This window comes from Malurus melanocephalus, unplaced genomic scaffold (assembly GCF_030028575.1).
Source record: "Malurus melanocephalus ecotype Western Australia unplaced genomic scaffold, MMel_1.1 scaffold_4, whole genome shotgun sequence".
NCBI lineage: Eukaryota > Metazoa > Chordata > Aves > Passeriformes > Maluridae > Malurus > Malurus melanocephalus.
The window spans coordinates 5,932,088-5,946,988 of NW_026623236.1; the positions used below are offsets into that span (position 1 = coordinate 5,932,088).

Sequence of the window (14,901 nt, forward strand, 5' to 3'; positions counted from 1 at the left end):
GGTATCATCAAGATTTGTACCACAAGTTAAATTAGGAAATTCGGTAATTTTTTTGTCAATGCTGTTCTGTGAAAGGTTGCACAGTCAGTCCTTATACGGAAATTCCATTCAACAATACTATCAGATTATTCACTAAAAGCAACCTCTATCCCTGAGAAACAAAAGCAGCAAAAGTTTTATAATTGACTGAATTCTCTCACTTTACTTGCATTTTCACTTCAATATACAATGTAAAAAAATTAGACATTCCTCAAACTCCTTACCACAATGACTGTAACACCAAGTCCTGAAGRTAGTGCAGTAATATTAAAATTTTAACTTTTTTTTTTTTCTCCACTGGAATGTGAAAACATTAGCAAGTTTTACTTATCTCTCTATTTATTAAGAAATAACTGAATTTGGGGATAATGAATGACGAAGGAGATATGAAAATGCTTAGGGTCGTTCAAGGAAACTGTTTTGGAGGTTGCATGGTTTGTCTTTGAGATATAACAAATACTTCACTAGAATCCTTTTGWTAATGTATTTCTTAGACTAAATAGCTACAATACATCTCCTTGAATTTACATACCTMTATGCCAAATACTGGTTTTTACTGCAAACTCTAATGTGTTGCTTTATGTTCACTAGAACCTGGGAATTCCRCCCTGTTTTGCTGCAAGTTAAAGGAGTTAACAAGCCCAGAAATGGCAAAATGTTATTGCAAAGATAGAATTCATGCTTGGCATTACAGAAAAAGGCCACAAAATTGGGCATCTGAGCTAGAAATGCCAGCTTTCTGTGACACATTTTAGCCTTAAAGCTGTTGTAATACAGCAATTTAACTTTCTTAACTCCAGAAGAGTGGTACACTGATTATTCCTCACTTTTGTTTATGAATATTACACATAACCAGTGATGATGCCTAAACAAACTGTGACAATAAAACTACAATTTGAAAGCAGTCAGGCTCCTTGGCATGGTGGAAACATAAATCCTCTTAAAATTTCAGGAGAATGAGATTTTCAACAGCATATTTTGAAAGAAAAAATCAAATTAATAATCACTTTACATTTGATACAAAATTAGGTTCACATCTGGAAAGGCCCACTGCTTCTGTAGATATTTCTCACACTACATAAGCTTTCTTTTAAACTAGAAGGATAGTTTCTGCACACCCTAAGGTCCTTTAGTGCATCAAGTAAAGCCCTAAATGCCAGTTATCATCAGTTTAGCGAATGAATTACCAGTAGAATTTAAAACAGAATGCAAGCCTACATCTTTCTTTGCCCRTGTAGCTTCGAAATGTCTAAATTTCTTGTTTCAGACACATACCACATACAGATTACTACAGATTACTCTAGATGCCTACATTGTTTATATACAGATGTCACATAAAAGCATTACTAACTTCGTATAATCAAGATTTTATGGTTTATTGCGTTTGATTACAATTTTTGTGGGGGATTTTTTTGGTGTAGCTTGACYTGAAATCATTAAGACATATCTACATCATTTTTTTTCAAGATTCTTTTATCACACAGTGATCAATTCTCTACATTCATTTTCTGCAGATCTCCCCATTCCAGTTTTCCAGAGTTCATGAGTACTGACACTATTGAGAAAGTACAAGTTCAAACACACCAATACAAACAAGACAAACTAGACAGAATATTGCAGATAAGGCTACTTTTTTTTTTTCTTTTTTTTTTCTTATATACAAATTTGTTTCAACCAGGCACAGAGAACTTTGGAACACAATATTCAAAGCCATCTATAATATCTTTGCAAGTTAGGTGTTTGCAAATCCCCCAGTCAAGCACTCATCCCTATAGCTTTAACAACATATAGACAGATCTTTTATTTCTTCAGCACTTCAAGTGAATTGTCCCTCAAACACAGCAGTTCTGTACCATATTTACCAGAGTGAGACTATAAACGGGYTAATTAAGTGGCACCACATTCTCTTGAGCTGTGTGCTTTACTCCAAGACAGAGCTGGCTGCTCCAAGGTCAGACTCACTCACAGCAGTGACAAACATGCACAGCTGAGCTGAGCACAGGCAATGGCCGGGCACAGAGGCACAGCCTGGGGCACAGCAGGGAAAGGCGCTGTCTGCAGCAGCCAGAGAACCAGGACTTGCACACGTAACTGAAGAAAGACAGCGCTGCCAAACTGCACTTTCACATGAAGTTCAAGAACAAACTTTTTTCCAATATTCCCAATTTTGTAAGAATGCTCTGAAGAACACACCACCCCCCRAACTTAAATGGTGTTTAATTCTGCACATTTAATTTCACATTAAATCACAAAATAAACACTCRCTTTTCAGCCACCTGTAAATTTAACAACTTAAGATTAGCAAATACATTCCCAATCTACAGCCTCATGTAACATTACTAATAATATGTGTCATTAAAGAAATTCTCCCAAAACATACATACAATAGATACTGTGGGTAAAGGACACAGTGAACACATTATTTCATTCTCTCTAACAAATACCTATTGATTATGGGCAGTGTTTTAATGCTGATGTTAAAAATTACATGATTCTTATTCTTCCAGTCCTGTTTTACTAGTAAGAAGGATTACAATTTCAAAAGTGCACATACAACTGTGAAAACTGTGGAAGGGACGACTGTGAAGGGTACGAATTAGTGCTTGTTCCACATAGGTGCTGCTATAGGTCCCTGGGGAGCCCTTTCAACGGTCACAAATTCATCAGGGTTGTCAAAAGCTTCATAGTGGACTAATAAGTCTTGAATAGCACACTCCTCAATCTGGAAGGAAAAAAAAAGCATGTATGTCAGCATCAGGTCTACATTTACACCATGGGCATGGTTATGACTTTACTGGTCCTGAATGCATCCGACCTCCCAATCAGGAGGGAATAGCAGATGATGGTTGTTCAGACAACTTGAAACCTCATGCTTTCAAGCCCTGGTCTTCATGGGAAACTTGAACCACCCTGATGTCTGCTGAAAAGGCAAGACAGCTAGACACAAGCACTCTGGGAGGTCTCTCAATTAGTGAAAAATTCTTAACACAGCTGATCAAGGAGCTGATCCAGGGAGATATTATAATGGATCTCATACTTAGAAAAAAAAGGACTGGTCAGGGATGAGAAGGYTGAAGGCAGCCTTGGCTGCAATGACAATGAGATGCTAGAGATCAKGATCCTGAAAGATGGGAAGAAGAGAAATAGAAAACAACTTGGGACTTCAGAAAAGAACACTGCAAAGGCATCTGCTTGGAAAAATTCATGGGATTTAGCCCCAGAAAAAAAGAAAGGTCCAGGATAGCTGGTTGRTTGTAAGGATCACTTCCACCAAGCTCAAGAACAGGCCATGCCAATGACCTTCTTAGTCAAGTAAGAACGGCAGGGGAACTGCACAGACAAAAAAAGGAACTCCTGACAAAACTCAAACAAAAAGCAAGCACACAAGATGTGGAAGAGGAGAAAAATGGCACTGAAGGAAAACAGAGACACTGTGACCACACAGGAACAGGATTAAGAAAGTCAAAGCCCATCTCTGGTGGAATCTGGCAAGGAACACGAAGGGCAACAAAATGGGCTTCTACAGCAGTAAAAAAGAYAACATGGATTTACTGGTGAATGAAAAAAGACATGGAAAAGGCTGGGGACCTTCATCTTTATTTTTAGTGGTAAGATCAGACTCCAGCAATGCCAGGCCCTGAAGATCAGAGGTGCCAAAATGACTGCAAGCCCACCCTTAAAAAAAAATCTTTGAAAAATTGTTGCAGTAAGGTTGATTCCTGAGGACTGGAAGAAATCAAATGTCATTCCTACCTTCAASAAGGGCAAGAAGATCTGAGCGACTATTAGGTAATCCCTGGGAAAATGGTAGGGCTCACATGTTGACTAAGAATTTAAGTGGATAAGCAGAAAAACAGACCTCACAAATGCAATGTGAGACAGACTGAAAACTGGTTGAACTGGTGAGCTTAAAGTGTTGTGACCAGTGGCAAAAAGTCCAGCCAGAGGCCAGTCACTAGCACCAGAACTGAGACGGAGACTAGGGCCAGCACTGTTTAACACCATCAATCACCCACAGGATGAGACACAGTGCACCCTCAGCAAGGCTGCAAGCAGTAGAGAACTGGAAGGTGGGGCTGATATACCAGATGGCTGTGCTGCCACTCAGAGAAGCCYGGACAACACTGGAAAAATGGACTACAAGGTATCTCATAAAATTCAAGAAAGGGGAACACAAAGTCCAGCTCCTGGGAAGAGTAATCCCAGACACCAGTACACACTGGGAGTAGACAAGCTGGAAAGCAGCCTAGCATAAAAGAAGCTGGTGGACAATTTAGCCTTTTAGCCAGCAATATGCTCCTATGGCAAAAACAGCAAAAGCCTCCTGTGCTTTGTGAAGGACAGCACTGCCAGCAAAATGAGACAGATGACCCTTCCCACTCTACTCAGCACTGGTGAGACAGTTTAGTACTGCTGGGTCCAGTTCTAGACTCCCAGTACAAGTGAAACATAGATATAAACATAGATATAAACAGCCCAGTGACATGGCATAAAAATTATTTAGAGCCTGGAGCATCTAACAATGAAGAGATGCCAAGCACACTGTGTTTGTTYAGTGTGGAGAAAAGAAGGCMTAGGGGAATCATCTAAAAATATATAAATACCTGATATGAGAGAATACAGACTACGCTCTTCTCAGTGGCACCCAAAGACAGGASAAGAGGCAATGGGCACAGATCAAAAAACAGAAAATTGCATTTAAAAATCTTTTTTTGCTGTGAGAGTGGTCCCTGGAACAGGCTTCCTACAGAAGCCATTAGTTTCCCTTCTTGCAGATAATCAAAAGCTGCCTGGACATGGCTTTAAGAAACATGCTCTAAACTGACCCTACTCTGAGCAAGGGTTTGGATTAAAACAGTTCTCAGAGGTTCCTTCCAAACTGAACCATTCTCTCATGCTGMAAATACATTTATCATGGACTCAGAAGTCAATTTCATTTTAATAGAGATCTACCTTATCAAACAGCAAAGTGAAGTTATTATTAAATGATATTTAATATCATTATGTAAACGAAATTTACTAATACATAATTAATACTAATAACTGACCTATAAAAGAGTAATTGGWAACTCCTTGTATTACTTTAGAGCAACAGTAACTTTGCACTTTACCTGGATCAATGCCAAAGGTTTTTCTCTGCTCCTAATAAGAGCAGCTTCTTGCTGGAGCTCTTCCTCTACAATAGCTGAGAACATGACAGGTGCTATCACAGGAGAGCTGGTTGGTGATGCTGCTGACCAAGGACTGCAAAAAARCCCAAAACAAAATTATGAGGAAACATTAAGGTCAGMACAAGATACAGAAAATAGTTTCAGAATCTAAACCGCTACCAAACTTACTTATGATTCTCCAGCTGTGGAGAATCCAGAACATGGTCTTCCAGACTGGGGTTACTTCTAGTGGTGCACCTGGAAAAAGGTAGAAAAGGTAAGTAAAAGCCTCAGACAGAGCATTCTCCTACATCATATTGTGCAATACAAACTTACAGTAGGCAATTACAACAAATGTRTAAGGTCTTCCCAGTGGAAAGGCATTAGGATGTAATGTTGAATTTGTCTTTTGAGTGTGCTACTGCAACTGAAGAAGATGCTGATTCTCATTTCTAACTACCAGACTAATGAAATTTCACCTTGGGCATTAATTCTGGCATTCCTAACATCTGAGCATTTGAAAAAATGAGTTTAATTTTTGATAGTTTATTTTTTTTTAAAAAGGCTTTCTATATGTAAATTACCCAACTGAGTTATGGACTAGCAGCAGTACCTATAAAGTTTGCAATTAATATGAAAGAATATTAGTGATAAAAAGATTCAAGATAAAAAAATCCAAGCAATTGTCCTGCATTCAAATCAAGTGTCTCATGCTGAAGAGCCAGTGCTACAATAGTACTAGAGTAAATTACTTTGAGCTGTAAGCCCAGAAATTATGGACTTTCAGTAAATACCTTGTAACCACCTCCCACATTCATAAGAATAGCATAAAACTACAACTAAGAGAACAGAAGAAAAAAGTCTTGAAATATTTATAGAGTTCACAACAGAAAGGTATTTTACTCAGTTGCAAAATGTTAACTTCTCAACAAAAAGAAGTCACATTTGGTATACTGTAGTCCTTGAGAGACAAGTATACCTGTCAGAAAAATCCTATACCAGTACGAAGAGAGGGACGTATTCTCATTATTTAATACCTATCTTTGACAGAATAGTTTTGCAATTTCCAGAACCCTAAAAAAGTGTCTCAGCATACTGTGACATGCTGGCAAATATTTTTTTAATTATTCTATGGCACTGCAAACAACTCTAAGGGTGTTGCTGTTTCAATAAATCATTCTCAATTTTCTTTAATCCTTTGTAWGTGACCACAAACTCTTGGATGAAACAGAAAAAAAAATCTATAGAAAGTTAAGAGAATTCCAGTAACTACCAAGTTCTCTGAAATATTTTCCCCAGAACACAATTCCAAGGACAACAAAGAACATGATTCTGACCACTAAGTGGTAAGGGCAAGATCTCAAAAAGTCTGTAATCCAACATCCATCATCAAAAATGGATTTAAATGAATTGTGTTGAGCTTTTTGTCACAACACATAATTTTTCCCACAAAGTAAACAATGCACATTGCCAGGTCATGCATCCTTGTACTCAGTCTGAAAAATATGGACTGATAAACGGACAATGAGATGGGTGGAAAATGGTCTGGAAATGGATTCGCTGTACAAAGGCCAAGAACTAGTGGTGGTCCTCAGGGACTGATACTGGAACCAATTCTGTTAAGCATCTTTGGTAGAACAGAACAGAACAGACCCTCAGCAGGCCACAGCTAGACGTGGAGACAGTGAACATTCTGGATGCCAGGCTGCCTTTCCAAAGCCCTCAAGAGGCTGGAGAAATAGGCAGCTGAGAATCAATGAATTTCAAAGGCAAGTGCAAAGTCCTGTATTTGGAAGAGAACAGCCCCACGAGGCAGTACAGGCCGGGACTSACTGGCTAGAAAGCAGCTCTGCAGAGAGGAAACAGAACCTGCAGGGTCCTGGCTGGCAAGAAGTAGATTTTACAATCAAGTGCCTGYGCAGCAAAATAGCCAACTGCATGCTGGGCTGTGCTAGCAATAGTGTAGCAAGGCAGGCAAAGGAAGTGATTCTTCCCTTTATGTTGTAGTGCATCAATATAYAGAGTMTCATTCTCARTTTYGGGCTCCTCAAYACAAGAAGCATGCTGTCAGGTTGGAACAAGYCCAGGATTAGGGCTGGAGCATGCAACAGGAAGCATGTGTTTTGTTAATCCTAAAGGGAGGAGAGGGAGATCTCCCTAAATGGGAGATCTCATTTGATATCTTCAGCTACCTAACTGCTGACTATATCAAAGATGAAGCAAAAATCTTCTTAATGGCTCACAATGACAGAATAGAGGCAATAAACACAAAAGACAAAATAGTACATCCCAGATAGATAAAACCAAAAATAAAAATTCCATGGGGAGATGATTATCGAAACATGTTGCCCAAGAAGTTTGCAGTATCTTCAAACTTGGAAGCAGTCACAACTCAACTAAACCACATCCTGAGCAACATGATCTAGTTTGACTTACTTTGAGTGGGAGGCTAAACTTTACAGAATCTAAATTACTCTATGATTTCAAAGCAGGGYACTATTTTTTAGCTGYGTCCAGCTCTGGGGTCCTTGGTGCAAAATACAGACAGGGACCTTGGAGTGAGTCCAGGGAAGGGCCACCAAGATGATTAAAGACATAAGCAGCTCCCTATCCAGAAAAAAGCTGAGAGAATACGGTSTGYTCAGCCTGAAAAGAGAAGGCTTTGGGGTGACTTAATTGTCTTCCARTGTATGAAGGAAGCCTGCAAGAAAGACAGAGAGGGACTTTYTACAAGCACATGTAATGACAGGCAAGGCTTCAAACTGGAATAGAGTAGGTTTAGATTAGATATTAAGAGGAACTGCTTCACTGTGAAGGTGGTGAGGCACTGGAGCAGGCTCCCCAGGGAAGTTGTGGACACCCCATCCCTGRAAGTGCYCAAGGCCAYGATGGATGGAGCTCTGAACAGCCTGTCCARTGGGAGGTRTCCTTATCCATGGCAGGGGGCTTGGAAGTAGATGATCTTTAAGGTCCMTTCCAACCCAAACCATTCTATGACGAATTAGCTTCCAGCTTTTACTGCACTTAAAGACAACAACATTAAAAAGCAGGAAAGAACCAAAGAAGGAAGAGAAGACGAAGGCAGTTTTCTGTACTTTTATACTTATATTATCTCTGAATTTTATCTCTCTTTCCACTTGTTTTATACTCACCTTCCTGCCCACTTGACAATAACTAATCTGACAGCTACACTCTTCTTTCTACTCCCAATCCAAAGAACTCACAGCACTACTGTAAATGAACCCAAGTCAACTGTTATACTTAACAAACCTGTTGCAGTATGGACTAAAAGTTCTTTCCAGAATAAGACTTCTACACAAACAAACAAGCCAAAAATTCCAAACAATAACCAAAAAAATCACCTCAACAGGAATTTCCAAAAAYGGGAGTTAATAGTTCCAGCATCACAGAATACTCTAGAAATCAATTGCAAGGTAAATAAAAGCCAATGTGGCTTTAAAAYGTAGGAAGCAGTCCAGGTATTTTGAAGCTGTTTGTACATATGTACATCTGTRTTTCTTGCTAGCAAGACATTCAGTCCAGATATTAAATCAAGTGCAGATATTTCAACATGTTAAATTAATTCCTCAGCTGGCATCAAAATAACTAGGAGAAATTGAATAGACAGGAGATGTGAAGCTAGCATATACAGAAAAAATGGAAAAAAAAGCTTCAAAAATATAGAACTTGGAAACTGGGAAGTCTTGGAAATTAAAGACTGATGTAGAGACATAAATGGTTCTGCATGGAAATAAACCAGCCAAATATCATCAGTACTGAACCAACCTGATTAACTCAGTTGGCTGAACTTGCCCTGACTCTTTTGCAGCCACCAAARCGTCCCAGCCCTTAACTCCCCAGTGTTTCTGGAGTATTTGCTCATGAGAAGCCAGGTCAGGTTTGGTGCCTCCCTGATCTAATAACTGCTCTCAGAAAAAGAACATAAAGCCTGGTCTCCCGCAGAACCTCCTGGGTTTTTCTATACCGTTTGAGTCATGTGCTACTTGTTAGCTCATTATTAGCCATGACAGAACTAGGCCATTCCCACACAAAGCCCCAAATACTTGTTTCCACTAAGACTCCTCACCGCTCCCTGGAGTAACACAGTGAAGACATTGCAGGCTGCCACAACAAACTTACGCCACACCTATGCTTTTAACTTGGACTGTGAGCTACACATGCACAGTTGCGCAGAGTAACTCCCAAGGCTGAGGTGCCCCTGGAAACAATGCAGCCACATCCACATACCCCAGGTCTTGGGATGATCTGCCTCTGGATTAAATTCAGTTCACATCACCACATTTCATAACATGGTTTACCTAATATAAAATTCTGTATYGCATAAATCAGAAGGTGACAGTACATTGAAGAGTGCTTATGCCACCATCCAAAATCCCCTCATCCAGAGACCTAAGAAAACTGTCTGTTTCATTAGTGCACAGTTTATTCAAAGSAGAAAGACAAAGCAGTCACATTAAGCCATGCAAGTACCTTCAGTGTCCCATCAGCAAGTCTGACACCAACAGGTGAAAATTACTTATGCTCTATGCTGGTGTAATTTCCTTCCTTTAACAAGGAAGGGGTAAGGGTGTGGGCAAATTAATCAGACATAGCCCTTGAATGTCAAAGTCTAAAATCAGAGCCTACTGTGACAGGAACTGTACAGTCCAGAACCAAAATTACCTCAAACTAGAAACTCAACTCCTGGAGGAACTAGTCATCTAGGCTTTTTACACCTAATACAGATAAATAAGCATCTTCAGATACAGTTCCTGAAATAGCTCTGGAAGGGCCTTCTTTTCAAAGTGATGATAGTCAATTTAGCCATCTTCTAGCATTCCACTAGCCTAATGTATCATTTTTCAGACAGTTAATGTATTAGACTTGGATTTAGCACAAATAATCCACTCTGAGAGTGTGCAGACTRGCCAGACTGCACAGACTAGACAGAACAATGCAAAAGCAAAAGAAATAACTTCATTAAGATTACAAAGCTATTGTGACAAAGTTAATAATAGCATCCAGTGCAAWTTCTCTTATCACCAGCCCTTGGCATCTCCCATCTGATGGAAAGTTTTATTACTGTGCTAGCAACAAAATGAACAATACCTGTGCTCCTGCAGATCTGTTTCATGTACAATAACTTCAGCTTTCTTCCTCTGATCCTGAAGAATGCCTCCCCATCACACACACTTCAAATGCCTCCTACTTCTCTCCTCAGACAGCATCCACACACAATGTTCCTACACTTCTTCCCTCATTTTGTTCTTTATCTAGCAATAAAATACGTACTACTGTCCCAGAGAAACACCAGTTTTTATACAAGCTGAACAACCAAAAAGGAGGCCCAGCAGAACTTTCTCTTCCTCACAGAGAAGTCAGTTATTGAAGGAGAATGGAACAGGAATTCATAAGAAAAAGGGGCAGATAATGACCCCTCCCTGTGCACCAAGTGCTCTGCAAACTTCTCCCTCAGTGCAGCTGTATAAACTTGAGTCAGGCTGCTCTAAAGCTGAGTTGAAAGAGTTGTGTGAAGGATTACAGAAGCGCCCCCTCTTTACTCAAGGGTGGTATTTAAGCTCAGAAACTCAGGCGTTTCTTGAGCTATGCTGCAGCTATGCCCAAGCCCAGCCTTGCTGTTCCTGGGCCTGATTTGACTTGCAGGTTTGAGCTCAACCCTGCCTCATCCCAGTGCACCTGTCTGGAGCTCATCCTGGTTTCTGTCACAGAGCCTGCCCTCATCACCTCACTGGCACTGGGGCTGTGCACTTACCAGGGAAGCCACCACTCAGCCAGTCCTGCTGTCACACTTGGCTTCCCTACCACTGTGGGTCAGATGGCCTTCACTGCTGCTGGATAGCAAGTGGGAAAATTGAAGATTTTCAGGTTCTCTATTTTGTAAATACATTTGAAATGCCTAGCATTCAAAGTTATTGATGACAGAAGAAAGATGCAGATGGGTGGGCATCTCAGTTGTACAGACCTTCAGGAATAAGGCTGAGATTTCTTTCCTCATCTTAGGCAGTTATTTTACCCTAAACAGCAATTTTATGGGAGGTAGCAAGAGGATRAATGACTAAAACATTTTGACCAAAGACCAACATTGTCTAATAACTAGATATATAATTCACACGTGCCTTATGATTGTCTTTATAACTGTAGCCCCACAATAATTATAATACAGACATAACCAGTGCATCAGTGTTTCTGTAAGCCCTCTTAATCCATAAAAAAACTGCACCTAAACACTTAAGTCATTTTATAAAAAAACTCAGATTAGGAAATGCCAGAAAAACACTTGGATGAACTGGTTTTATCTGCTCAGTAGTTACACAGAAATAGTCCTTAGCAAAACATTTCATGAATGCCCATGTATCTGACTGCTCACAAATGCCTAATTCCTACAGAGGTTAGAAAATACAGGTTTATCATTTTATACATACATATAAACAAAAACAAACAAATACAGACATATTTTTGCAACCTGAAGTCTTGAGACAGATATATGCACACACACACATCCATCTATATGGACACAAGCTCTCTGAAYCTGAAACAAAGTATTAGCAGTGGCATTACTTTAGTCTTTAAATTTCCCATTCTTAAGAGTATTTTATTCATAAAATCTTATTAACAGAATYGGCAGAAGAATGCTTAGAAGAACCTTTTTTAAAATATTTTTTWAATTTTGTTCTTTCTTATTTCAGCATAATTTAACAGGTGATTGTGGTTCTTGTATAATGGCTGACAAATTAGAAAAAAAGCATTCTTACCTTGCGGTGTTTTGGACTGATGAATCCTCATATCCTTTATATCCACATCTTTTAATACCAGTACCAGGTGAATTATTCAGACTCATACATTTTTCTTCTTCCATTACAAGATCACGGAATGACTTTGGCGAGGCAGAATGTAATGAAGATGACCTTTAAAAAAAAAAAAAAAGAAACAAAACCAATTCATTTTATACATGCTCTTTCCAGGACTCCATATTATTCCATGATTCAGATAGCAAAGAGGCTTTTCTACTTACTAAAAAATAAAAAATTACTTAGGTTTTGTATATCACCATTTTCCTGCTAGACCCCATTTGCTAAAATAAGTCATTTTGGGTCATATAAAGAACTAGAAACAAACATCTACGAGAACAGAGGAAATAAGTAGTTTTGAAATGTCATTAGAATTAAACAAAAACAAACAACACCAACAACAACAGTGAAACCTAAACTCCACCCCTCCACCTATTCCCCCCAACACATCCTCTTATAAAGCAATTTCTTTTCATAAATGGCTTGTCTTTGACAAGCTGTACCTTTTCTAACTGTACTGGTACTCAAAAAGTATTTTCATAAATCACACAATGCTCCAGGAACTGTCAATCAAATACAGTTCCACATAATGTAATACAGCTTTCCACCATGAAAATAAAGTATAGCCAAACTTTTTTTCCCAAGATACTGAATTACTCATACCTACTGGAGGCTCTATAAATCAGTTAATCCACTAGTGAAGTTCAGTAAAACTGATGTCCCTAATTTTCTTTTACTTGTCCAAGCATAAGTGACTGAATTAGAGCCTACACATTATTTTTCAAAAATAAACCATTATGAAAATATAGCAATTTAGCATCTTATGTATTCTGAACACTTTCTGAACCCACAGCCTTTATATTTACAGAAATAGGCACCAGTAGTCCTTCTCTTACCCATCAAGGCTTTGGAATTAATTCTTCATATATTTGCTTATGTCTAACTTTACAAAGCATAGCAGTCCCATTCATTGCAAAATACACAAAATACACTCTGAAAGAACGGCACTGCTTATAATCTATGCAAAGAAACAAGAAACAATTTATAGACATTACTGAACTAAAACAAGCTCTTTATACAATGTCAATTGTTTGGGCAGCTGCATAAGGAGAGCAACRTCTGCTAAGACTTTCAAATTACATTCAAGGTGCTGCACAATTTAAGATAACAAATATGGAGGAATTTCAAAATTACAACATTGTATCTGAGATCTTACAACAAAAAAATCTGAAAGCTATGTATGATGTTTGATGTTAGACCTGGCTTATGTTTGGGTTGGGTCTTCTTTTTTTTATTAAAATATTAGAGAAGCAGTACAGAAGACCCAGAAAGCAGAATGGAAACCTCCAGATACAGGGGCTAGGAGTCACTTTGCACATCCTCTATTCCTACCATCAGCTGGCACATAGAAATTCAGGCAAGTGTTTGACCAGAACTTGCCCAAACACATTATATTAAGCAGGCAAATGGTCTATGGGATCTGCTGTCAGCGAAGCTTCTTTTGCTAATAACATTTTAAATAACCTACCCATTTTCATGAAAATTCTGTACTGTGATCAGATTCACTTGCAACAGAGAACCAAAAAAAAAAAAAAAATATCAACCCAAAAACTCCAAAACAACATGTCCCAAAAAAATCAACTGTCATTCTCAGTTTGTGAATCTATCCAAAACAATTATTTGGGGCTTAAAATGGTTTGTCTGAAAACTGGCACCAAATTTCCTATCAGTAACATCTCTAACTTCAGCTTATCCTGCCTGATACACTGTCATTTCTATCTAATCTGCAAAATTAGAAAAACTAAGTTATATCTATCTTAAAAAAAAAAGTGAAATATGACTAAGTTTCCCTAAGCTTGAAAAGCCACAGATTCTCCTGAGCTTAAAAAAGGCCCAAAACAAGTAAGCAACACCCCCATTCCCTCAGTCAAAGTAGATTTGGAGACTAATAAAGTCAATATACAGCTAACTTCAGATATTTTTTCAAAACATCACTAGTACAATATTTTATTTTTCCCTTCTAATTTTTGCTTCAAAGGAGGAAATACAGTTTTAGTTTCCCAAAAATTAAGAAACTGGAGGTTTTTCTTGGTGAAAAAGATAGACCATCATGTATGACAGACTCTGTCTTTCAGTCGACCAAAAAAGAGCCAGAAGGTCCCACACCCTTCTGGCAAGTCTGCTCACCGCACATCCAAGACGAATATCTGATTTCACTGGAACACAAGTTCTATGGCTTTGACTACATTGCATGTGTGGAAAGCTCAATCRACTGCCAAATACACTTAATAGTCCATTGTCAATTTACAGATTAACTTTGCAAATATAGTATTAGAGTAGATGAGTAACACCATTCTAACTCACACACAAAAATACTTTGAACAACTAGCAGGGGCAATCAAATAATTGATGGCTTGCCTAAAGCAGCTTRAAGTTGATTCAATAAATGCTCCGTTCCAGCAGCTAGGGCTAATTTTAAAAATTCATATAGCTCCCACTGGTTCTTTGCTTGAACTCTTGAGCTACCGGCATTTTCCAAATCGGCAGCCAGAGGAACGCAAGAGAGGAATGTGTGGAATCATGTGTGGTGACCACATGAGCATTAGATTGGATTCCATCCTCCTGAAATATACCCTAGCCTTTCCACTTAAGATAGTTTGTGTAACACAGTAGGCCCAGCTCATTCCAAAAACTGTTTAATCAGAACCTTAAGAGCACAATATATTTCTTGGAGACAGTTATCTTGGGATATTCAAGAAACAGTACTTAYTTGCTTTTTAAATGCAATGAACAGTTCATAGGCAGTTGGTAGCTTAAATAACACCTGACAGGTAAAAAATTATCTATCAGAGATAATAGCATGAATTAGTCAAACTGTTCAGGTAGGATCTGCCTTTCTTAAA

At 38.7% G+C, this 14,901-nt stretch overlaps 1 protein-coding gene across 1 annotated transcript in view; it reads right to left on the minus strand.

Moving 5' to 3' along the window:
* Positions 1–804: 804 nt before the first annotated feature.
* The window catches only part of IBTK (inhibitor of Bruton tyrosine kinase), a 55,641-nt gene continuing 41,544 nt past the window's right edge, over positions 805–14,901 (minus strand). Inside the window, exons 26-29 of the mRNA XM_057369497.1 lie at positions 11,963–12,115; positions 5,379–5,447; positions 5,151–5,283; positions 805–2,761 (exon numbers count right to left, since the gene is read on the minus strand). Of these exons, the coding sequence (XP_057225480.1) occupies positions 2,636–2,761; positions 5,151–5,283; positions 5,379–5,447; positions 11,963–12,115 (481 nt within the window). The 3' untranslated portion in view covers positions 805–2,635. The remainder of the gene's footprint in view (positions 2,762–5,150; positions 5,284–5,378; positions 5,448–11,962; positions 12,116–14,901) is intronic.